Source organism: Coregonus lavaretus (assembly GCF_964263955.1).
Source record: "Coregonus lavaretus genome assembly, chromosome: 22".
Lineage (NCBI taxonomy): Eukaryota > Metazoa > Chordata > Actinopteri > Salmoniformes > Salmonidae > Coregonus > Coregonus lavaretus.
In genome coordinates, this window is record NC_140009.1 from 26,782,635 (window position 1) to 26,801,926 (window position 19,292).

The 19,292-nt window shown below is 44.4% G+C and overlaps 1 protein-coding gene across 1 annotated transcript in view; it reads left to right on the forward strand.

Moving 5' to 3' along the window:
- Positions 1 to 12,325, forward strand: part of LOC311149900 (neurofascin-like) — a gene marked incomplete at both ends in the record, with an annotated part of 43,337 nt that extends 31,012 nt beyond the window's left edge. Inside the window, 6 exons of the mRNA XM_084187134.1 lie at positions 4,875 to 4,997; positions 5,121 to 5,294; positions 5,400 to 5,531; positions 5,759 to 5,828; positions 11,955 to 11,993; positions 12,094 to 12,325. Of these exons, the coding sequence (XP_084043260.1) occupies positions 4,875 to 4,997; positions 5,121 to 5,294; positions 5,400 to 5,531; positions 5,759 to 5,828; positions 11,955 to 11,993; positions 12,094 to 12,325 (770 nt within the window). The remainder of the gene's footprint in view (positions 1 to 4,874; positions 4,998 to 5,120; positions 5,295 to 5,399; positions 5,532 to 5,758; positions 5,829 to 11,954; positions 11,994 to 12,093) is intronic.
- Between the last annotated feature and the right edge of the window lie 6,967 nt (positions 12,326 to 19,292).

Sequence of the window (19,292 nt, forward strand, 5' to 3'; positions counted from 1 at the left end):
GGCGGTCTAATTATTTTATTATGAAAGACTGTAAAATGGTATATAATTGCCCCTCGGAGAGTCAAATCAGACACTGAGTACAACATACAATGCATGTAGTTCACAATGGCAAGCCGAACCAAACAAATGGATGCACACACTGACAGCATTGCAAATGCTGCAGAATTTAAATGAGTTGGAGTCAGATGGAGGATCGGATATTGAGCTTGAAATCGACGTTGCTGATGTTGACTTCGAGCCTCCGCCTCCGATGCCTGAGCCTCGCCGCAGAAAAACCAGAACAGCGCCAAAAGAGACAGGGATCCCAACTGCCACGGTGAGACAGGAGTCTGGGAGGGATGGCAGTGTTTGGGTAGAAAAGAGTGATGAGTTTATGTGACATGCAGATGTTGCAGCACATCAGAGATTGTACTGTTGCTCATGCGCACAGAAAAGGAAACAGTACGTGGGACATGTCTATTGATGAACTCAAAGCATTTATTGCAATCTTGTATGTCCGCAGGGCAGGTCTCTTCTTCTTATTGGTGTCCTTTAGTAGTGGTTTCTTTGCAGCAATTCGACCATGAAGGCCTGATTCACACAGTCCCCTCTGAACAGTTGATGTTGAGATGTGTCTGTTACTTGAACTCTGTGAAGCATTTATTTGGGCTGCAATTTCTGAGGCTGGTAACTCTAATTAACTTATCCTCTGCAGCAGAGGTAACTCTGGGTCCTCCATTCCTGTGGTGTTCATCATTAGAGGCATTTTCATCATAGCCCTTGATGGTTTTTGCGACTGCACTTTAAGAAACGTTCAAAGTTCTTGAAATGTTCTGTATTGACTGACCTCCATGCCTTAAAGTAATGACGGACTGTCGTTTCTCTTTGCTTATTTGAGCTGTTCTTGCCATATTATGGACTTGGTCTTTTACTAAATGGGGCTATCTTCTGTATAACCCCCCTACCTTGTCACAACACAACTGATTGACTCAAACGCATTAAGGAAATTCCACAAATTAACTTTTAAGAAGGCACAACTGTTAATTGAAATGCATTCCAGGTGACTACCTCATGAAGCTGTTTAAGAGAATGCCAAGAATGTGCTAAGCTGTCATCAAGGCAAAGGGTGGCTATTTGAAGAATATTGGTCCTCTGTAGCTCAGCTGGTAGAGCACGGCGCTTGTAACGCCAAGGTAGTGGGTTCGATCCCCGGGACCACCCATACACAAAAAAATGTATGCACGCATGACTGTAAGTGGCTTTGGATAAAAGCGTCTGCTAAATGGCATATTATTATTATTATTATAATCTCAAATATAAAATATATTTTGATTTGTTTAACACTTTTTTGGTTACTACATGATTCCATATGTGTTATTTCATAGTTTTGATGTCTTCACTATTATTCTACAATGTGGAAAATAGTACAAATAAAGAAAAACCCTTGAATGAGTAGGTGTTTCCAAACTTTTGACTGGTACTGTATTTCTACAAATATTTCTTCATGTAATTAATCCTTTACAATAGGTTATGCACTATTTATCAAGTGTTGGTACTTATGTTTGTGCACCTTGATATGCATATGCTAAAGAGACGCCCGGGAACGTTCTCTAGCGGGTACTTATAGGCTGAAAGGACAGGCGATTCTAGTGTTAATAGTTAGTCCGGGTAGCTATTGGTTAACTATTTAACTATCTGCTTTGACCCTTTTTACACTAACTATTTTGACTCATCACATACACTGCTGTTACTGTTTACTATCTATCCTGTTGCCTAGTCATTTTATCCCTACCTATAAAGTGCATTCGGAAAGTTTTCAGACCCCTTCCCTTTTTCCACATTTTGTTACGTTACATCCTTGTTGTAAAATTGATTAAATAAATAAAACATCCTCATTAATCTACAAACAATACCCCATAATGACAAAGCGAAAACAGGTTTTTAGATTTTTTCTCAAATGTATTAAAAATAAAAAACTGAAATAACTTATTTACATAAGTATTCTGCTCCTTTGATATGAGATTCGAAATTGAGCTCTGGTGGATCCTGTCTCCATTGATCATCGTTGAGATTCTTTTTTTTTTTTTTTTTAGGGGGTAGATCAGCTTTAATATTGCAGATAGATTGTAACTTCCATCAATGTAATTGTCTGCATCACTTCCAATCCCCCATATGTTTTTTTTCTCACATATATATATATATATATATATATATATATATATATATATATACACACACATACATACATACACATACATACATACATACATACAGTGGGGAGAACAAGTATTTGATACACTGCCGATTTTGAAGGTTTTCCTACTTACAAAGCATGTAGAGGTCTGACATTTTTATCATAGGTACACTTCAACTGTGAGAGACGGAATCTGTTTGATTGAGTGTGTGGACAGGTGCCTTTTATACAGGTAACGAGTTCAAACAGGTGCAGTTAATACAGCTAATGAGTGGAGAACCAGAGGGCTTCTTAAAGAAAAACTAACAGGTCTGTGAGAGCCGGAATTCTTACTGGTTGGTAGGTGATCAAATACTTATGTCATGCAATAAAATGCAAATTATTACTTAAAAATCATACAATGTGATTTACTGGATTTTGGTTTTAGATTCTGCCTTTCACAGTTGAAGTGTACCTATGATAAAAATGACAGACCTCTACATGCTTTGTAAGTAGGAAAACCTGCAAAATCGGCAGTGTATCAAATACCTGTTCTCCCCACTGTATATACATATATACATATACATATACATAACCTTTAAAAAATATATATATTTCCCTTTATTACTTTCCAACCCCACCAACCCTTCCCTAATTGGAGTAAACTAGTGAGCAACAATGCTTAGGCCTCTACTTCCAGTTTATACATACGATATACATTTTATGGACACAGTACATTTTACAATAATTATATTTTGTTTGTTTTTACTCCTTAACTTCCTCTACCCTCAACCTCTCCGATCATTTTCATGATGTCCATCCGGTTTGCTTCTATATGCCATATCTTTCTAACTGTGCTCTTTCACAAAAGCTCTCAACCTATAACCTATATACTTATTATGGACACAGTATGCTTACATTATTAGTTATCTTGTTGTTATTAGTTGTTGTTAGTTGTTATTAGTCCCATCCTTCAACTCCATTCAACACCACCCATCTATCTCTTAACAACATCCATATTGGATTTCTATTTGCCATATATTTTTCAACTGTACTGTGATGTTTTACAAAAGTTCTGAACCTTTCTATTCTCATTGTTTCTACAGATTGTAAATTGAAAATAATTCATCCACATTTTGTTACGTTACATCCTTGTTCTAAAATGGATTAAATAAATAAAACATCCTCATTAATCTACACACAATACCCCATAATGACAAAGTGAAAATAGGTTATATGGTATATGGCCAATATACCATGACTAATGGCTGTGTCCAGGCACTCCGCGTTGCGTCGTGCATAAGAACAGCACTTAGACGTGGTATATTGGCCATATACAGTGCATTCGGAAAGTATTCAGACCCTTTGACTTTTCCCACATTTTGTTACGTTAAAGCCTTATTCTAAAATGTATTACATTATTTTTTTCCCTCATCAATCTACACACAATACCCCATAATGACAAAGCGAAAACAGGTTTTCAGCTCCTTTGCTATGAGATTCGAAATTGAGCTCCGGTGGATGCTGTTTCCATTGATCATCCTTGAGATGTTTCTACAACTTGATTGGAGTCCACCTGTGGTAAATTCAATTGATTGGACATGATTTGGAAAGGCACACACCTGTCTATATAAGGTCCCACAGTTGACAGTGCATGCCAGAGCAAAAACCAAGGAAGCAATTGTCCGTAGAGCTCCGAGACAGAATTGTGTCGAGGCACAGATCTGGGGAAGGGTACCAAAAAATGTATGCTGCATTGAAGGTCCCCAAAAACACAGTGGCCATCATTATTAAATGGAAGAAGTTTGGAACTACCAAGACTCTTCCTAGAGCTGGCTGCCCCGCCGAACTGAGCAATCAGGGGAGAAGGGCCTTGGTCAGGGAGGTGACCAAGAACCCAATGGCCACTCTAACAGTGCTCCAGAGTTCCTCTGTGGAGATGGGAGAACCTTCCAGAAGGACATCCATCTCTGCAGCACTCCACCAATCAGGCCTTTATGGTAGAGTGGCCAGATGGAAGCCACTCCTCAGTAAAAGGCACATGACAGCCCGCTTGGAGTTTGCCAAAAGGCACCTAAAGGACTCTCAGACCATGAGAAACAAGATTCTCTGGTCTGATGAAACCAAGATTGAACTCTTTGGCCTGAATGCCAAGCGTCACATCTGGAGGAAACCTGGCACCATCCCTACGTTGAAGCATGGTGGTGGCAGCATCATGTACAGGTGTGCCAAGCTTGTAGTGTCATACCCAAGAAGACTCGAGGCTGTAATCACTGCCAAAGGCGCTTCAACCAAGTACTGAGTAAAGGGTCTGAATATTTATGTAAATGTTATATTTCAATTTTTTATTTTTAATAAATTTGCAACATTTCTAAATCTGTTTTTGCTTTGTCATTATGGGGTATTGTGTGTAGATTGATGAGGGGGGAAAACTATTTAATCCATTTTAGAATAAGGCTGTAACCTAACAAAATGTGGAAAAAGTCAAGGAGTCTGATAACTTTCCGAATGCACTGTGTGTACATACAGTATCTACCTCAATTACCCTGTACCCCTGCACATTGACTCGGTACTGGTACCCGTGTTTATATAGCAAAGTTATTGTTACTCGTGTATTTATTCCTTGTGTTATTATTTTGCATAAGTAAGCATTTCACTTTTAGTCTACACCTGTTGTTTACAAAGTATGTGACAAATAAAATGTAATTGTATTTGTCTCTAGCACCCTCTGCTCCAAGATCCTTCAGAATCCAGCAGAGACATTTGGACACTATCTGGGTGGACTGGGACACTCCTGCAGAGCCCAATGGCATCATCACCGGATACATACTGAAATATCAGACAGGTAGGAAGACTTACTCATCATCAGTCAGGTGAACAAAGTGGATACAGTATCCATATACAGTAGGGAAAACAGGTCTCTAAATCATAAGTTATCTTGGCTCCCTGGTGTGCTCTCTCTCCACAGTGAACGCAACCCGGGAGGAGGAATTGCGTGTTGAGGAATTTCCCCCAAATACCACCAGTTTTGCTGTGCGCCGATATGATCGCTACACCCGCTATAGATTCACCATAGCAGCACAGACTAGAACCGGGGTTGGAGAGTGGTACACAGAGGAATCACCCCATTATACAACTGAAGGTAAAACACTGCAGGTCAACCACAACACACAATTACAAGCCATTAAACATCCACACACCTACAGATTTTATCATGACAATGAATAATGTGTGTGTTTACATACAGCTAATGCACGGGAGCAGGTGGACCTCCCCACTCAGGGCTGGGTCATTGGTGTGATGTGTGCTGTGGCCCTCTTTGTGCTCATCCTCCTGGTCGTCTGCTTTATCAAGAGGAGCCGAGGGGGAAAATACCCAGGTACTGTAGCAATAATGTAGTCCAAAAGATTTCTCCATTAGAGGACCAACATTCTTAGATGGAGAGACAGACCCAACATACCTAATACTATAGTTCATTCACTAGCATAAAGCTTCTAATTCCACAGTTGCGCTAAATTATCTAATGGATAGGATATATTTACCCTAAGTATAAAGTGCTTATATTATATTTGGTCAGAGTAACAAGACAGAGCTTTTTATTTTCAGTACGGTACAAGAAAGAAGTGACATTGGAGCCAGTGGATGATAAAGATCAGGAGGGATCATTTGACTATCGGTAGGCAACATAAAATAACTGGCTGAAAATCAACTGAGAAAACCTTGACTTGAGATACAGTTGAAGTCGGAAGTTTACATACACTTAGGTTGGAGTCATTAAAATTCGTTTTTCAACCACTCCACACATGTCTTGTTAACAAACTACAGTGCAAGTAATTTTTCCCAAAAAAATTTACAGACAGATTATTTCACTTATAATTCACTGAATCACAATTCCAGTGGGTCAGAAGTTTACATACACTAAGTTGACTGTGCCCTTAAACAGCTTGGAAAATTCCAGAAAATTATGTCATGGCTTTAGAAGCTTCTGATAGGCTAATTGACATCATTTGAGTCAATTGAAGGTGTACCTGTGGATGTATTTCAAGGCCTATCTTCAAACTCAGTGCCTCTTTGCTTGACATCATGGGAAAATCAAAAGAAATCAGCCAAGACCTCAGAAAAAAAATTGTAGACCTCCACAAGTCTGGTTCATCCTTGGGAGCAATTTCCAAACGCCTGAAGGTACCACGTTCATCTGTACAAACAATAGTACGCAAGTATAAACACCATGGGACCACGCAGCCGTCATACCGCTCAGGAAGGAGACGCGTTCTGTCTCCTAGAGATGAACGTACTTTGGTGCGAAAAGTGCAAATCAATCCCAGAACAACAGCAAAGGACCTTGTGAAGATGCTGGAGGAAACAGGTACAAAAGTGTCTATATCCACAGTAAAACAAGTCCTATATCGACATAACCTGAAAGGCCGCTCAGCAAGGAAGAAGCAACTGCTCCAAAACCGCCATAAAAAGCCAGACTACGGTTTGCAACTGCACATGGGGACAAAGATCGTACTTTTTGGAGAAATGTCCTCTGGTCTGATGAAACAAAAATATAACTGTTTGGCCATAATGACCATTGTTATGTTTGGAGGAAAAAGGGGGTTGCTTGCAAGCCGAAGAACACCATCCCAACCGTGAAGCACGGTGTGGCGGTATCATGCTGTTGGGGTGCTTTGCTGCAGGAGGGACTGGTGCACTTAACAAAATAGATGGCATCATGAGGAAGGAAAATGATGTGGATATATTGAAGCAACATCTCAAGACATCAATCAGGAAGTTAAAGCTTGGTCGCAAATGGGTCTTTCAAATGCACAATGACCCCAAGCATACTTCCAAAGTTGTGGCAAAATGGCTTAAGGACAACAAAGTCAAGGTATTAGAGTGGCCATTACAAAGCCCTGACCTCAATCCTATAGAACATTTGTGGGCAGAACTAAAAATGTGTGTGCGAGCAAGGAGGCCTACAAACCTGTCTCAGTTACAGGAGGAATGGGCCAAAATTCACCCAACCTATTGTGGGAAGCTTGTGGAAGGCTACCCGAAACGCTTGACCCAAGTTAAACAATTTAAAGGCAATGCTACCAAATACTAATTGAGTGTATGTAAACTTCTGACCCACTGGGAATGTGATGAAAGAAATAAAAGCTGAAATAAATCATTCTCTCTACTATTATTCTGACATTTCACATTCTTAAAATAAAGTGGTGATCCTAACTGACCTAAGTCAGGGAATTTTTACTAAGGATTAAATGTCAGGAATTGTGAAAAACTGAGTTTAAATGTATTTGGCTAAGGTGTATGTAAACTTCCGACTTCAACTGTAAGTACCAGTAGTGCCAATGCAGGATTTGTGTAGGTCAAAGTCAACCACGTACATCATGTATAATAATTTTGTGAAGTAGTCCTGATCGTGTAGGTTTCCCTTCAAGCCAACTATGGTATCTAAAACCTTCCACATGAACAGTAATCTACAGTCATTTGAAAATGTATTCGGGTCTTTCTATAAATAAATGGGCCAATGTATGACATCAGGGTCAACATTTTGACGGTATTGCTTACACCTGTCCAATTCTCTCAGATCTCCACACTCCCTTCGGGTGAGTGGTGGATCTACAGCACGATATTTGAGGCATTGGTTGGAGGTTTAATTCCATTGCTATACACACAGATTTGCACAGGTGTAAGCTGGACACACCCACGGCACCCTATCAGGCTGATCAGACAGGTCTGGGTAGCTGGAGACCTGCTGTAAACAGTGAAAGGTTATATTTACATGCCTACTATTCACACGCTTGCTTCATTTCAGCTAGTTAGATATGCAACCACCGACTAACTATAGCTAGAGCACATTTCTAGTCTAGCAATAGATACTGTTGTTTTGGAATGTATAGCATCATTTAAGATTACCAATAGTTAGCTAGGTAGCTTTGATATATCAGTCAGCTAACCATTTACAGTAACAGCAGTTCATAAGTCAACACACACTAAATCTTATGCAGAAATTTAGAAATCTTACCTTTTCTTGGCACTGTGGCACGGTACGGGCAGCTATTAATACATTTATTAATAGATAAGAGTGGAGGCTCCTCAGAGGAGGAAGGGGCCATCATCCTCAGTGAATTTCATAATTATATATATTTTTAAAGTTATCATTTTTAGATAAAACTATACTAAATATATTCACGTCACCAAATAATTGAGTAAAACACTGTTTTTCAATGAAGGTCTACAGTAGCCTCAACCGCACTCTGTACGGTAGCACCATGGTGTAGCCGGAGGACAGCTAGCTTCCGTCCTCCTCTTGGTGCATTGACTTCAATACAAAACCTAGGAGGCTCTTGGTTCTCACCCACTTCCATAGACTTACACAGTAATTATGACAACATCCGGAGGACGTCCTCCAACATATCAGAGCTCTTGCAGCATGAACTGACATGTTGTCCACCCAATCAAAGGATCAGAGAATGAATTTAGTACTGAAAGCATAAGCTACAGCTAGCTAGCACTGCAGTGCATACAATGTGGTGAGTAGTTGACTCGAAGAGAGAGAAAGACAATAGCTGAACAGTTTTCAACAAATTAATTTCTTCAAAAATGAAGGAGAAGCGAGAGAGTGATTTTTGTCATTTTTTTTCACTTTCAGTTTCACTTACTTAGCTAGCAAATGCAGCTGGCTAGTTTAGTTACTCAAACACCAGGCTCAAACAGAGGGATGCTATGTTAGCTAGCTAGCAAATGCAGCTGGCTAGTTTAGTTACTCAAACACCCGGCTCAAACAGAGGGATGCTATGTTAGCTAGCTGGCTATGACTATCCAACACAACACTGGAACTCTTCCAAGTCAAGGTAAGCTTTTGGTTTTATTAATTTATTCCCACCGGGGCCCGCCAGTGTAACTGCTTACTGACTATACACTGTAACGCTACTGCATGATTGTAGCGGGTTTACTAACGCATTAGTTCTATTAGCTATGTTGACTAGGACGTTACTTTAGCTAATGGTTGCATCACTGCCTGGTATGGCAACTGCTCGGCCTCCGACCGCAAGCCACTACAGAGGGTAGTGTGTACGGCCCAGTACATCACTGGGGCCAAGCTTCCTGCCATCCAGGACCTCTATACCAGGCGGTGTCAGAGGAAGGCCCTAAAAATTGTCAAAGACTCCAGCAACCCTAGTCATAGACTGTTCTCTCTGTTACCGCACGGCAAGCGGTACCGGAGTGCCAAGTCTCGGTCCAAAAGGCTTCTTAACAGCTTTTACCCCCAAGCCATAAGACTCCTGAACAGCTAATCATGGCTACCCGGACTATTTGCATTGCCCCCCCCCCCCTACATATTACCTCAATTACCTCGACTAACCGGTGCCCCCGCACATTGACTCTGTACCGGTACCCTCTGTATATAGCCTCCCTACTGTTATTTTATTTTACTGCTGCTCTTTAATTATTTTTCTTTTTTACTTATTCATTTTTTACTTAACACTTATTTTTCTTAAAACTGCAATGTTGGTTAAGGGCTTGTAAGTAAGAATTTCACTGTAAGGTCTACACCTGTTGTATTCGGCACATGTGGCAAATATAATTTGATTTGATTTTAATATGGGGACAATGATGTAGGCTGTTTGTAGCGGTTATAACATGGTTTGGTTTGGAAAGGTTTTTTAGTCTGGTCACATACAACTGATCTGTTGTTCATTGAAGTCCACAAACGAAGGGAAAAGGTGAGAGGAGGAGAGTGGATAGAGGCTAGAATCAATACAATGTGGCTGCTATGAAAGTGAACTGTGTTCATGCGTGATCAGGGGTGTATTCATTCCGCCGATTCTGTTGAAGAACGTTTCTTAAGCGGAAGCAAACGAAACGGGGATAAAAATACCTGAATTTGTCCAATAGAAACTCTTGTTTGCAATTGTTGGACTAATGATTACACCATAGATAAGCCAGATGCAGGCAAGTGTGTGCAATGTGGTATTGAATGTGTCACTGTCTGTCATCTCAAATGTTTCTCTCGACCTATGTGCACTTACGTTGTAAACTTTAATTCATAGGCTAGGTTGTAGCAACCTCATGATGGGTATAGGGAAAATTGGAGTATCATGTAGTCGCCTAAACCTATCGATGTTACATTGAATTGGGTGAATGGAATATGAATGACAGTCATCCAACATGCTGTAATAGAAATAAGGCCATGCTCATGAAAAACATAATCATCCTCCCTCATCATAAACGGCACTGACTGCCACTGATAGATAATAGATTCATAGAATGGAGTTAGAAGGGTGACCTCTTATTTTGAAAGGACAGGAAGTGTTGGCTGTGCACTTGACCCAGCATTCCACATTTTACCCCACCCACATTTGAACATCGAAATATCAAGTCGTTTTTTTTGTTTTATATGCAAAAATGAAACATTATTTTTTTAAGAATGAACAGGCAGTTTTCAAGTTCTCGATTTCTGTTTTAACTAGGAAAACAAACTATAAAAATGTACATGGACGTAATCTTACCTCAGGAATCTTGATTTAATGTTGTCAACAAAGTAGGCTAACAACATAGACATCAAAATGTTCTGTCAATCCTCCAGGTAATTCCCGCACTTTGGCTGTTGTTAAATCGTGTGCAGTATTACACAAGCTCTTATCACTTGACTGTTATTCAGAAAATCCTTTCCTAAATCAGCTGATGTTGCGCGATAACGTCCCCATGTAACTAAACAGCTAGACATCAAACAGGCATCCGACAACTATTATGAGTAATTATTGAAGAACCTTAATGACAGTATCAATTTTTGTTTTATTCTTCATATTAAAGTTACTCTTTCTGTTTGAAACATTGGATTCTGCAATCACATACATTGTTTTGAATATGTGTGGCAATGAAAACTGTTTTCACACCATAACATATGGAGATACGAAATGTTAAGAGGTTACAGTACACTTCTGAGATCTCCATACAAAAAAAGAGTCTGAAACCAATATCCAGGAATTTCACAGGATCAAGGTCAATGTGTAATTCAACTGTTAAATGCTTAGTATATGATATAACAACAAACAGTATCATAAGTGTAAGGAAAGAAAGGTAGTGTTTTATGTCACACGATTTTTGCCAAATCTGTGAAGACTCCAAGCACGAAAAAAGGGTTTAAACAGGTTTTGATTCAAATCATGAATTATATTGAATGTATCTATGTTCCCCCTTATATCTTAATGTATTTACTTGAAAATTATTAATGACTTTGTAACAGCTCCAAACAGTTGTCCACTGCAAGAAATGCTCACTGGTACCCTAGTTTATAGAAAGACCCATTCATGCTTTAATATGGTGTGGTAATAATACTCAACAGTGAAATAAATAATTCCATTTGGTAACAATATTGTACCATTCAGTGTTGTCATTATTTCAGAATAATGTATATTTCCTGATAACTCCCCAATCCTCAGAATTGATCTCTCTATTCTGACTAATGTTTTCACATTTTTCATCCTTGTTCTTTTTGCCTTTGGACTGCTGAAGGTCTCTGGAAAGGTATGAGAATACTAACACAAGTCTACACCATGTACACCATTTCTACTGTATTATTTTACTTATACTGACTGTATTTTATATTTATAACCAATAAATCGGAAATCGGAACCAAAATAAACGTTTGGGTAGTCTGCATTTCAACATGCTGTCGCTGTTGAAACAAATTAATGGTTTAAGTGACTTGATTGAATTATCAACGATTTTAGGATATTTTATAGAAATGTTCTTCAACACTGTAGCTCTCAACACAAATTCTAAACAATCAATTTGAACGTTTCAGGATAAGCCATGTCACCACCATTCCCTACTCTGCCCGACGGTAAGTATTACAACCAGTCAGTCTGTTTTCAATGTCTAGAACTGTATGGTGAAAGCTGGGAGCCATAACACAGCCTCTAATATTTTCCCTTTTCTTCCAGGGAGGAAGAGACTAAAGTCAGGAGGGGTCAGACGACACACGACACCATGATGAAATGGACGGAGAGTGACGACAGTCTGGTGGACTATGGTGATGGACGGGAGATTGAGTTCAATGAGGATGGCTCCTTCATTGGCCAGTACACTAGACACAAGGAGAGGGATGACAGAGACCCAGAGTTTAGGGAGAGTAGGAGCCAGGAGGCCCACTCCCCCATGAGCCCCATCAACTAATTTGCATAAGGAAACAGCACTTAGAATGGGTGCAGTGGCGACCAGTCATCCAGGGCAGGTGGGGCAGAGCCTGTTTTGCATGTTATTTTGGCATTAATACGTGTCACATATCAGTTTGCAAACAATGTAAAAAAAATCAATAATAATAATTGAGTTAATAAAGCTGCATACAAACATGGTCTTTTTTTTGCTTGATTGAGTAAGGCAGCTCCAAAATGCAGGTGTTTCAGCCATAGAGTTACATTAGAAGTGGCCATCCAAGAAGGCTCAAGGTCATTGGCCACAGATAAAATGACGTCAAATCACGTTATATCTACAGTAGTTTTGATTGGACTGATCATGTCAACATCCTACTTTAAAAATCTTAGCTAGCAAGCTAGTAATCATCAACATGAATCAAGTCTACAATCTACTGGCAAATCCTTTTCAATCCTTGTCATATGAAGAGAAATTATGAAGAGAAATTATAGATAAAACGTATCGGTGCTCATCGGCAATTGGAGATAAACATTACACAACAAGTTGGAAATCGCAAATTCAACAATGAGTGGTTTGGAAGGAATCAGTGTCTAACTGCAAGCATTGCAAAGCAATCCTTAGCCTGCTATGAAGTGGAGCGCATGTGTGTGTCACGGTTTCGGCCGAGGCTGCCTCTCTTCCTTGCTCGGGCAGGCTTCGGCGTTCGTCGTCTCCGGAATACTAGCTGCCACCGTTGTATGTTTCTATGTTCGTTTGGTTTTGTCTGGATTATGTACACCTGTTGTCGTTTAGCGTCATTAGTGTCCTATAAGTTCTCGTTGTGTTTGTCAGGTGTTGTGTGTGATTGTTTTCGCTGTCGTGTTGGTGCGCTACTATTTACAGTGCGCTATTGTAGCTTGCCTCCTTTGTGTAGGAGAGTATTTTTTGCACATGTTTAGTGCGCCCTTTTGTTTACGCCTGTGTGCGCATTTTCTCGCCTCCGGGCTGTTGGATCGTGTTTTGAGTGTGCATTACTAAAGTCTTTTGGACTTATCTTCTGCGTCCTGCGCCTGATTCCCACACCACACCCACCTACAGCACCCGCTGACAGAATCACACACCATTCAGAATGGAATCAGCAGGAGCCGCAGCAGCACAGGAGACTTTGGAGGATCGGGTCCGGGAGCAGAATGACCAGATCCTTCGGATCGGGACCGCCCTGCAGGATGTTATTAACACACTTCAACGCTGGGAGACCCGAGGGACACCCCCAACTCCACCTCCCCTGCCATCACCATCAGCCAGTCAGCCCATTCCCGCTCCGGAACCCAGGGGAATTCGACTCTCGCTCCCGAGGGCCTACGATGGGACCGCTGCCGGGTGTCAGGGCTTCCTTCTCCAGGTGGAGCTATACCTGGCCACCGTGCACCCGGCGCCCTCGGGACACGAGAGCGTGTCCGCCCTCATCTCCTGCCTTACCGGCAAGGCGTTGGAATGGGCCAACGCCGAGTGGAGGAGGATAGACGCTACCACCATCACATACGCTGAGTTCTCCCGCCGCTTCAGGGCGGTGTTTGACCATCCACCGGAGGGGAAAGCGGCGGGGGAGCGTCTGTTCTGCCTCCGGCAGGGGAGGAGGAGCGCCCAGGAGTTCGCGTTAGAATTCCGTACTCTAGCGGCGGATGCAGGGTGGAATGAGCGGGCCCTCATCGATCACTACCGCTGTAGTCTACGAGAGGACGTCCGTCGGGAGCTGGCCTGTAGGGACACCAGTCTCTCTTTCGACCAGTTAGTCGACATGTCCATCAGGCTGGACACCCTGCTGGCTACCCGCGGACGTTCCGAGGGGGGTCCGTCCATTTCACCCTCCAGCGCCTCCGAGCCGAGCCCTATGGAGCTTGGGGGCGCTGGCGCTAGAGAGAGGAGGGGTCGGAGTACGAGGGGGCCCGTCTCCTGCACCAACTGTGGCCGTGGAGGACACACCGCGGCTAGGTGCTGGGGATGGCCTCCTAGGGGAGAAGACGACAGGCCCCGCACTGGGGAGTCCTTCCAGGTGAGTAGGCGCCCCACTCACCCAGAGCTCTCTGTTGCGCACTTCTGTATACCTGTGCGTTTTCCACAGGTAGCACCTCATTCCCAGCATAAGGCGCTGGTAGATTCAGGCGCGGCTGGGAATTTTGTTGATAGGAAATTTTGTTTAGAATTAGGGATTCCCCTTCTTCCTGTTGACGTCCCATTCCCCGTTCATGCCCTAGATAGCCGTCCGTTGGGATCGGGCTTGATCAGGGAGGTCACGGCGCCACTTAGGATGTGTGCGCAGGGGGGTCATAAGGAGATGATCCAGCTATTTCTGATCGACTCGCCTGCGTATCCGGTGGTGCTGGGCATGCCCTGGTTGAGTATCCATAACCCGTCTATTTCGTGGCAGGAGAGGGCTCTGATGGAGTGGTCTGCCCAGTGTGTGGGTCGATGTTTAGGCGTTTCCGTAGGGGCTACCTCGGTGGAGAGTCCAAACCAGGTGCCCGCATTGCACGTTCCCCCTGAGTATGAGGATTTGGCTATTGTGTTCAGTAAGTCGAGGGCGACGCAGTTGCCTCCCCATAGGCAGGGAGATTGTGCGATAGACCTCCTGGCAGGAGCTGCGCTCCCACGGAGCCATGTGTATCCTCTGTCTCAGGAGGAGAAGAGAGCTATGGAGACTTACATAGACGAATCTCTGAGACAAGGATACATACGGCCATCCACTTCCCCTGCGTCCTCAAGTTTCTTTTTTGTGAAGAAAAAGGATGGAGGGTTACGCCCGTGCATTGATTACCGTAGTCTCAATCAGATCACGGTGAAGTACAGTTATCCACTTCCTCTGATTGCGACCATGACGGAGTCATTGCACGGGGCGCGTTTTTTCACTAAATTAGATCTCAGGAGCGCGTACAACTTGGTGCGCATTAGGGAGGGCGATGAATGGAAGACAGCCTTTAGTACCCCCCCCCTTGACGCGCGGCTCCAGACGTGCGCCGACTCCGGCCTCGGGGACGACCAGGAGGACGCGGAGCAGGGCGCGTCGGGTGACTACGGTGGAATTCTGTCAGGAGAGACGGGTCCAAAATGTCTCTCCTCGGCACCCAGCACCGTTCCTCCGGGCCGTACCCCTCCCACTCCACCAGATATTGGAGACCCCCCATCCGACGTCTCGAATCCAAGATGGACCGCACGGAGTACGCCGGTGCCCCCTCGATGTCCAATGGGGGCGGAGGAGTCTCCTTGATCTCATTTTCCTGGAGTGGGCCAGCTACCACCGGCCTGAGAAGAGACACATGGAACGAGGGGTTAATACTTTTATACTCAATAGGTAGTTGTAATCTGTAACACACCTCGTTCAATCTTCTCAGGACTTTAAACGGCCCCACAAACCGCCGACCCAGTTTCCGACAGGGCAGGCGGAGGGGCAGGTTTCTGGTAGAGAGCCAGACTCGATCACCAGGTGCTGCACACGTCCACCTGCAGCGGGCCCTCCGTCGTCAAAAGGCGAGCGCCGATCTCCACCGCAGTGAGGGACCGGTGTACGCACCTGGGCCTCTTTCTAGAGCTCCGACCTGAAGATCACTAACGTCATGATTCGACCTTGTTGTTTTCAGAGTTCCCAGTTGTCTTGAAAGCACCATAAATCCAGAGAATGACACATTTTGATGACAAAATTTGCCGACGAAGGACTGCCGCGCCACCTTCCTGTTCAAGTGAGCACAGCACATCAAGGTCCAACAAGTCCAAAAATGTATTGTATGCTGCTGCATAAATTGTGTAATATGCCAGGGAGATTTGTATAGTGCATTCGGAAAGTATTCAGACCCCATTACTTTTTCCACATTTTGTTACGTTGCAGTCTTATTCTAAAATTGATTAAATCGTTTTTTCCCTCAAAAATCTACACACAATACCCCATAATGACAAAGCAAAAACCGTTTTTTAGAGAATGTTGCACATTTATATAAAAATAAAACTGAAATATCACATTCACATACACTACCAGTGTACACACCTACTCATTCAAGTTTTTTTTTTTTTTTACTATTTTTTGCATTGTAGAATAATAGTGAAGACATCATAACTATGAAATAACACATATGGAATCATGTAGTAACCATAAAAGTGTTTAACAAATCAAAATATATTTTATATTTGAGATTCTTCAAATAGCCACCCTTTGCCTTGATGAAAGCTTTGCACACTCTTGGCATTCTCTCAACCAGCTTCATGAGGTTGTCACCTGGAATGCATTTCAATTAACAGTTGTGCCTTCTTAAAAGTGTCACGCCCTGACGTATGGAACTCTTGTTTGTTGAGTCAGGGTGTGGAAATCTATGTGATGTATATCTATGTTTAGGATCTAGGTTGTGTTTCTATGTTTGGCCGGGTGAGATTCCCAATCAGAGACAGCTGTCGCTCGTTGTCTCTGATTGGGGATCATACTTAAGTAGCCTGTTTGCCTACCTTAGTTGTGGGATCTTGTTCCGTGTTAGGTTTGTATGTGTTTAGAGGACTTCACGTTACGGTGTTTCTTGTTTTGTTTATGTTTATTGAGTTAAATAAACATGTACGCTTTTCACGCTGCACTTTGGTCTGACCCGTCTCTCAACGTTCGTGACAGAAGATCCCACCAACAATGGACCAAGCAGCGTGCCCAGGAGCAGACATCCTGGACATGGGAGGAGATCCTGGACGGTAAGGGATTTTGGACATGGGAGGAGATCCAGGCTGGGATGGATCGCCGTCCTTGGGAACAGACAGAGGAGGCCCGGGTTAGAGAGGAGCAACGGCAACACAGAAGGCGCCGGCCGAGGAGAAAGCCCGAGAGACAGCCCCAATATATTTTTTTGAGGGGGCTAAAAGGGTGGTCGGGGATCGATAGAGAAGAGCCCCGACCACTGCACTCGTGGGGGCTCAAGGACGAGTCCTCACTGGAGCAAGACTGGGCGCGGAGAGTAAAAGACTGGTGCAGTCGGAGATCTCTAACAACAGTTCCCAGTCCGGTACACCTCGTGCCTGCGTCTCGCACCAAGCTAGTGGTGCGTGTTCCCAGTCCGATACGGCCCGTGCCTGCTCCTCACACCAAACCAGTGGTGCGTGTCGCCAGCCCGGTACGCCCTGTACCTGCTCCCCGCACCAAGCCAGTGGTGCGTGTTCCCAGTCCAGTACGGCCCGTCCCTGCTCCTCGCACCAAACCAGTGGTGCGTGTCGCCAGCCCGGTACGCCCCGTACCAAGCCAGTGGTGCGTGTTCCCAGTCCAGTACGGCCCGTCCCTGCTCCTCGTACCAAGCCAGTGGTGCGTGTCGCCAGCCCGGTACGCCCAGTACCTGCTACCCGCACCAAGCCAGTGGTGCGTGTTCCCAGTCCAGTATGGCCCGTCCCTGCTCCTCGCACCAAGCCAGTGGTGCGTGTTCCTAGTCCAGTACGGCCCGTTCCTGCTCCTCGCACCAGACCTGTGGTGCGTGTCTCCAGTCCGGCCCGTTCCTGCTCCTCGCTCCAGACCAGTTGTGCGTGTTCCCAGTCCGGCCGTGCCCGTTCCACCGGTGCCTGGTTCAGCACCGGTCAGCAGCTCCACTCCGGAGTCAGAGCAGTCCGTTCCACCGGTGCCCAGTCCAGCTCTGGTCAGCGGCTCCACTCCGGAGCCAGAGCAGTCCGCTCCACCGGTGCCATGTCCAGCTCCGGTCAGCGGTTCCACTCCGGAGCCAGAGCAGTCCGCTCCACCGGTGCCCTTTCCAGCACCAGTCAGCGGTTCCACTCCGGAGCCAGAGCAGTCCGCTCCACCGGGGTCTAGTCCAGCTCCGGTCAGCGGCTCCACTCCAGAGCCAGAGCAGTCCGCTCCACCGGTGCCCAATCCAGCCCCGGTCAGCGGATCCATTCCGGAGCCAGAGTAGTCCGCTCCACCGGTTTCAAGTCCAGCTCCGGTCAGCGGTTCCACTCCGGAGCCAGAGCAGTCCGCTCCACCGGGGTCCAGTTCAGCTCCGGTCAGCGGCTCCACTTCAGACCCAGAAGTCAGCCCCTCTCCAGGGTCGGGGCCTCCCACACCAGGGTCCAGACAGGGCTTGGTGCATCGCGGGAGGATTGCCGATCCAGGCCCAGACGTCAGCCCCTCTCCAGGTTCGGGGTCTTCCACACCAGGGTCCATAGGGAACAGAAGATAGCCCTATTTGGTAAAAGACCAAGTCAATATTATGGCAGGAACAGCTCAAATAAGCAAAGAGAAATGACAGTCCATCATTACTTTAACACATGAAGGTCAGTCAATACGGAACATTTCAAGAACTTTGAAGGTTTCTTCAAGTGCAGTCGCAAAAACCATCAATGAGGACCACCACAGGAATGGAAGACCCAGAGTTACCTCTGCTGCAGAGGATAAGTTCATTTGAATTACCAGCCTCAGAAATTGCAGCCCAAATAAATGCTTCACAGAGTTCAAGTCACAGACACATCTCAACATCAACTGTTCAGAGGGGACTGTGTGAATCAGGCCTTCATGGTCAAATTTCTGCAAAGAAACCACTACTAAAGGACACCAATAAGAAGACGAGACCTGCTTGGGCCAAGAAACACGAGCAATGGATATTAGACCGGTGGAAATTTGTCCTTTGGTCTGGAGTCCAAATTTGAGATTTTTGGTTCCAACCGCCATGTCTTTGTGAGACGCGGTGTGGATGAACCGATGATCTCCGCATGTGGAGGAGGTGTTAGGGTGTGGGGGTGCTTTACTGGTGACACTGTCTGTGATTTATTTAGAATTAAAGGCACACTTAACCAGCATGGCTACCACAGCATTCTGCAGCGATACACCATCCCATCTGGTTTGGGCTTAGTGGGACTATCATTTGTTTTTCAACAGGACAATGACCCAACACATCTCCAGGCTGTGCAAGGGCTATTTTACCAAGAAGGAGAGTGATGGAGTGCTGCATCAGATGACCTGGCCTCCACAATCCCCCGACCTCAACCCAATCAAAATGGTTTGGGATGA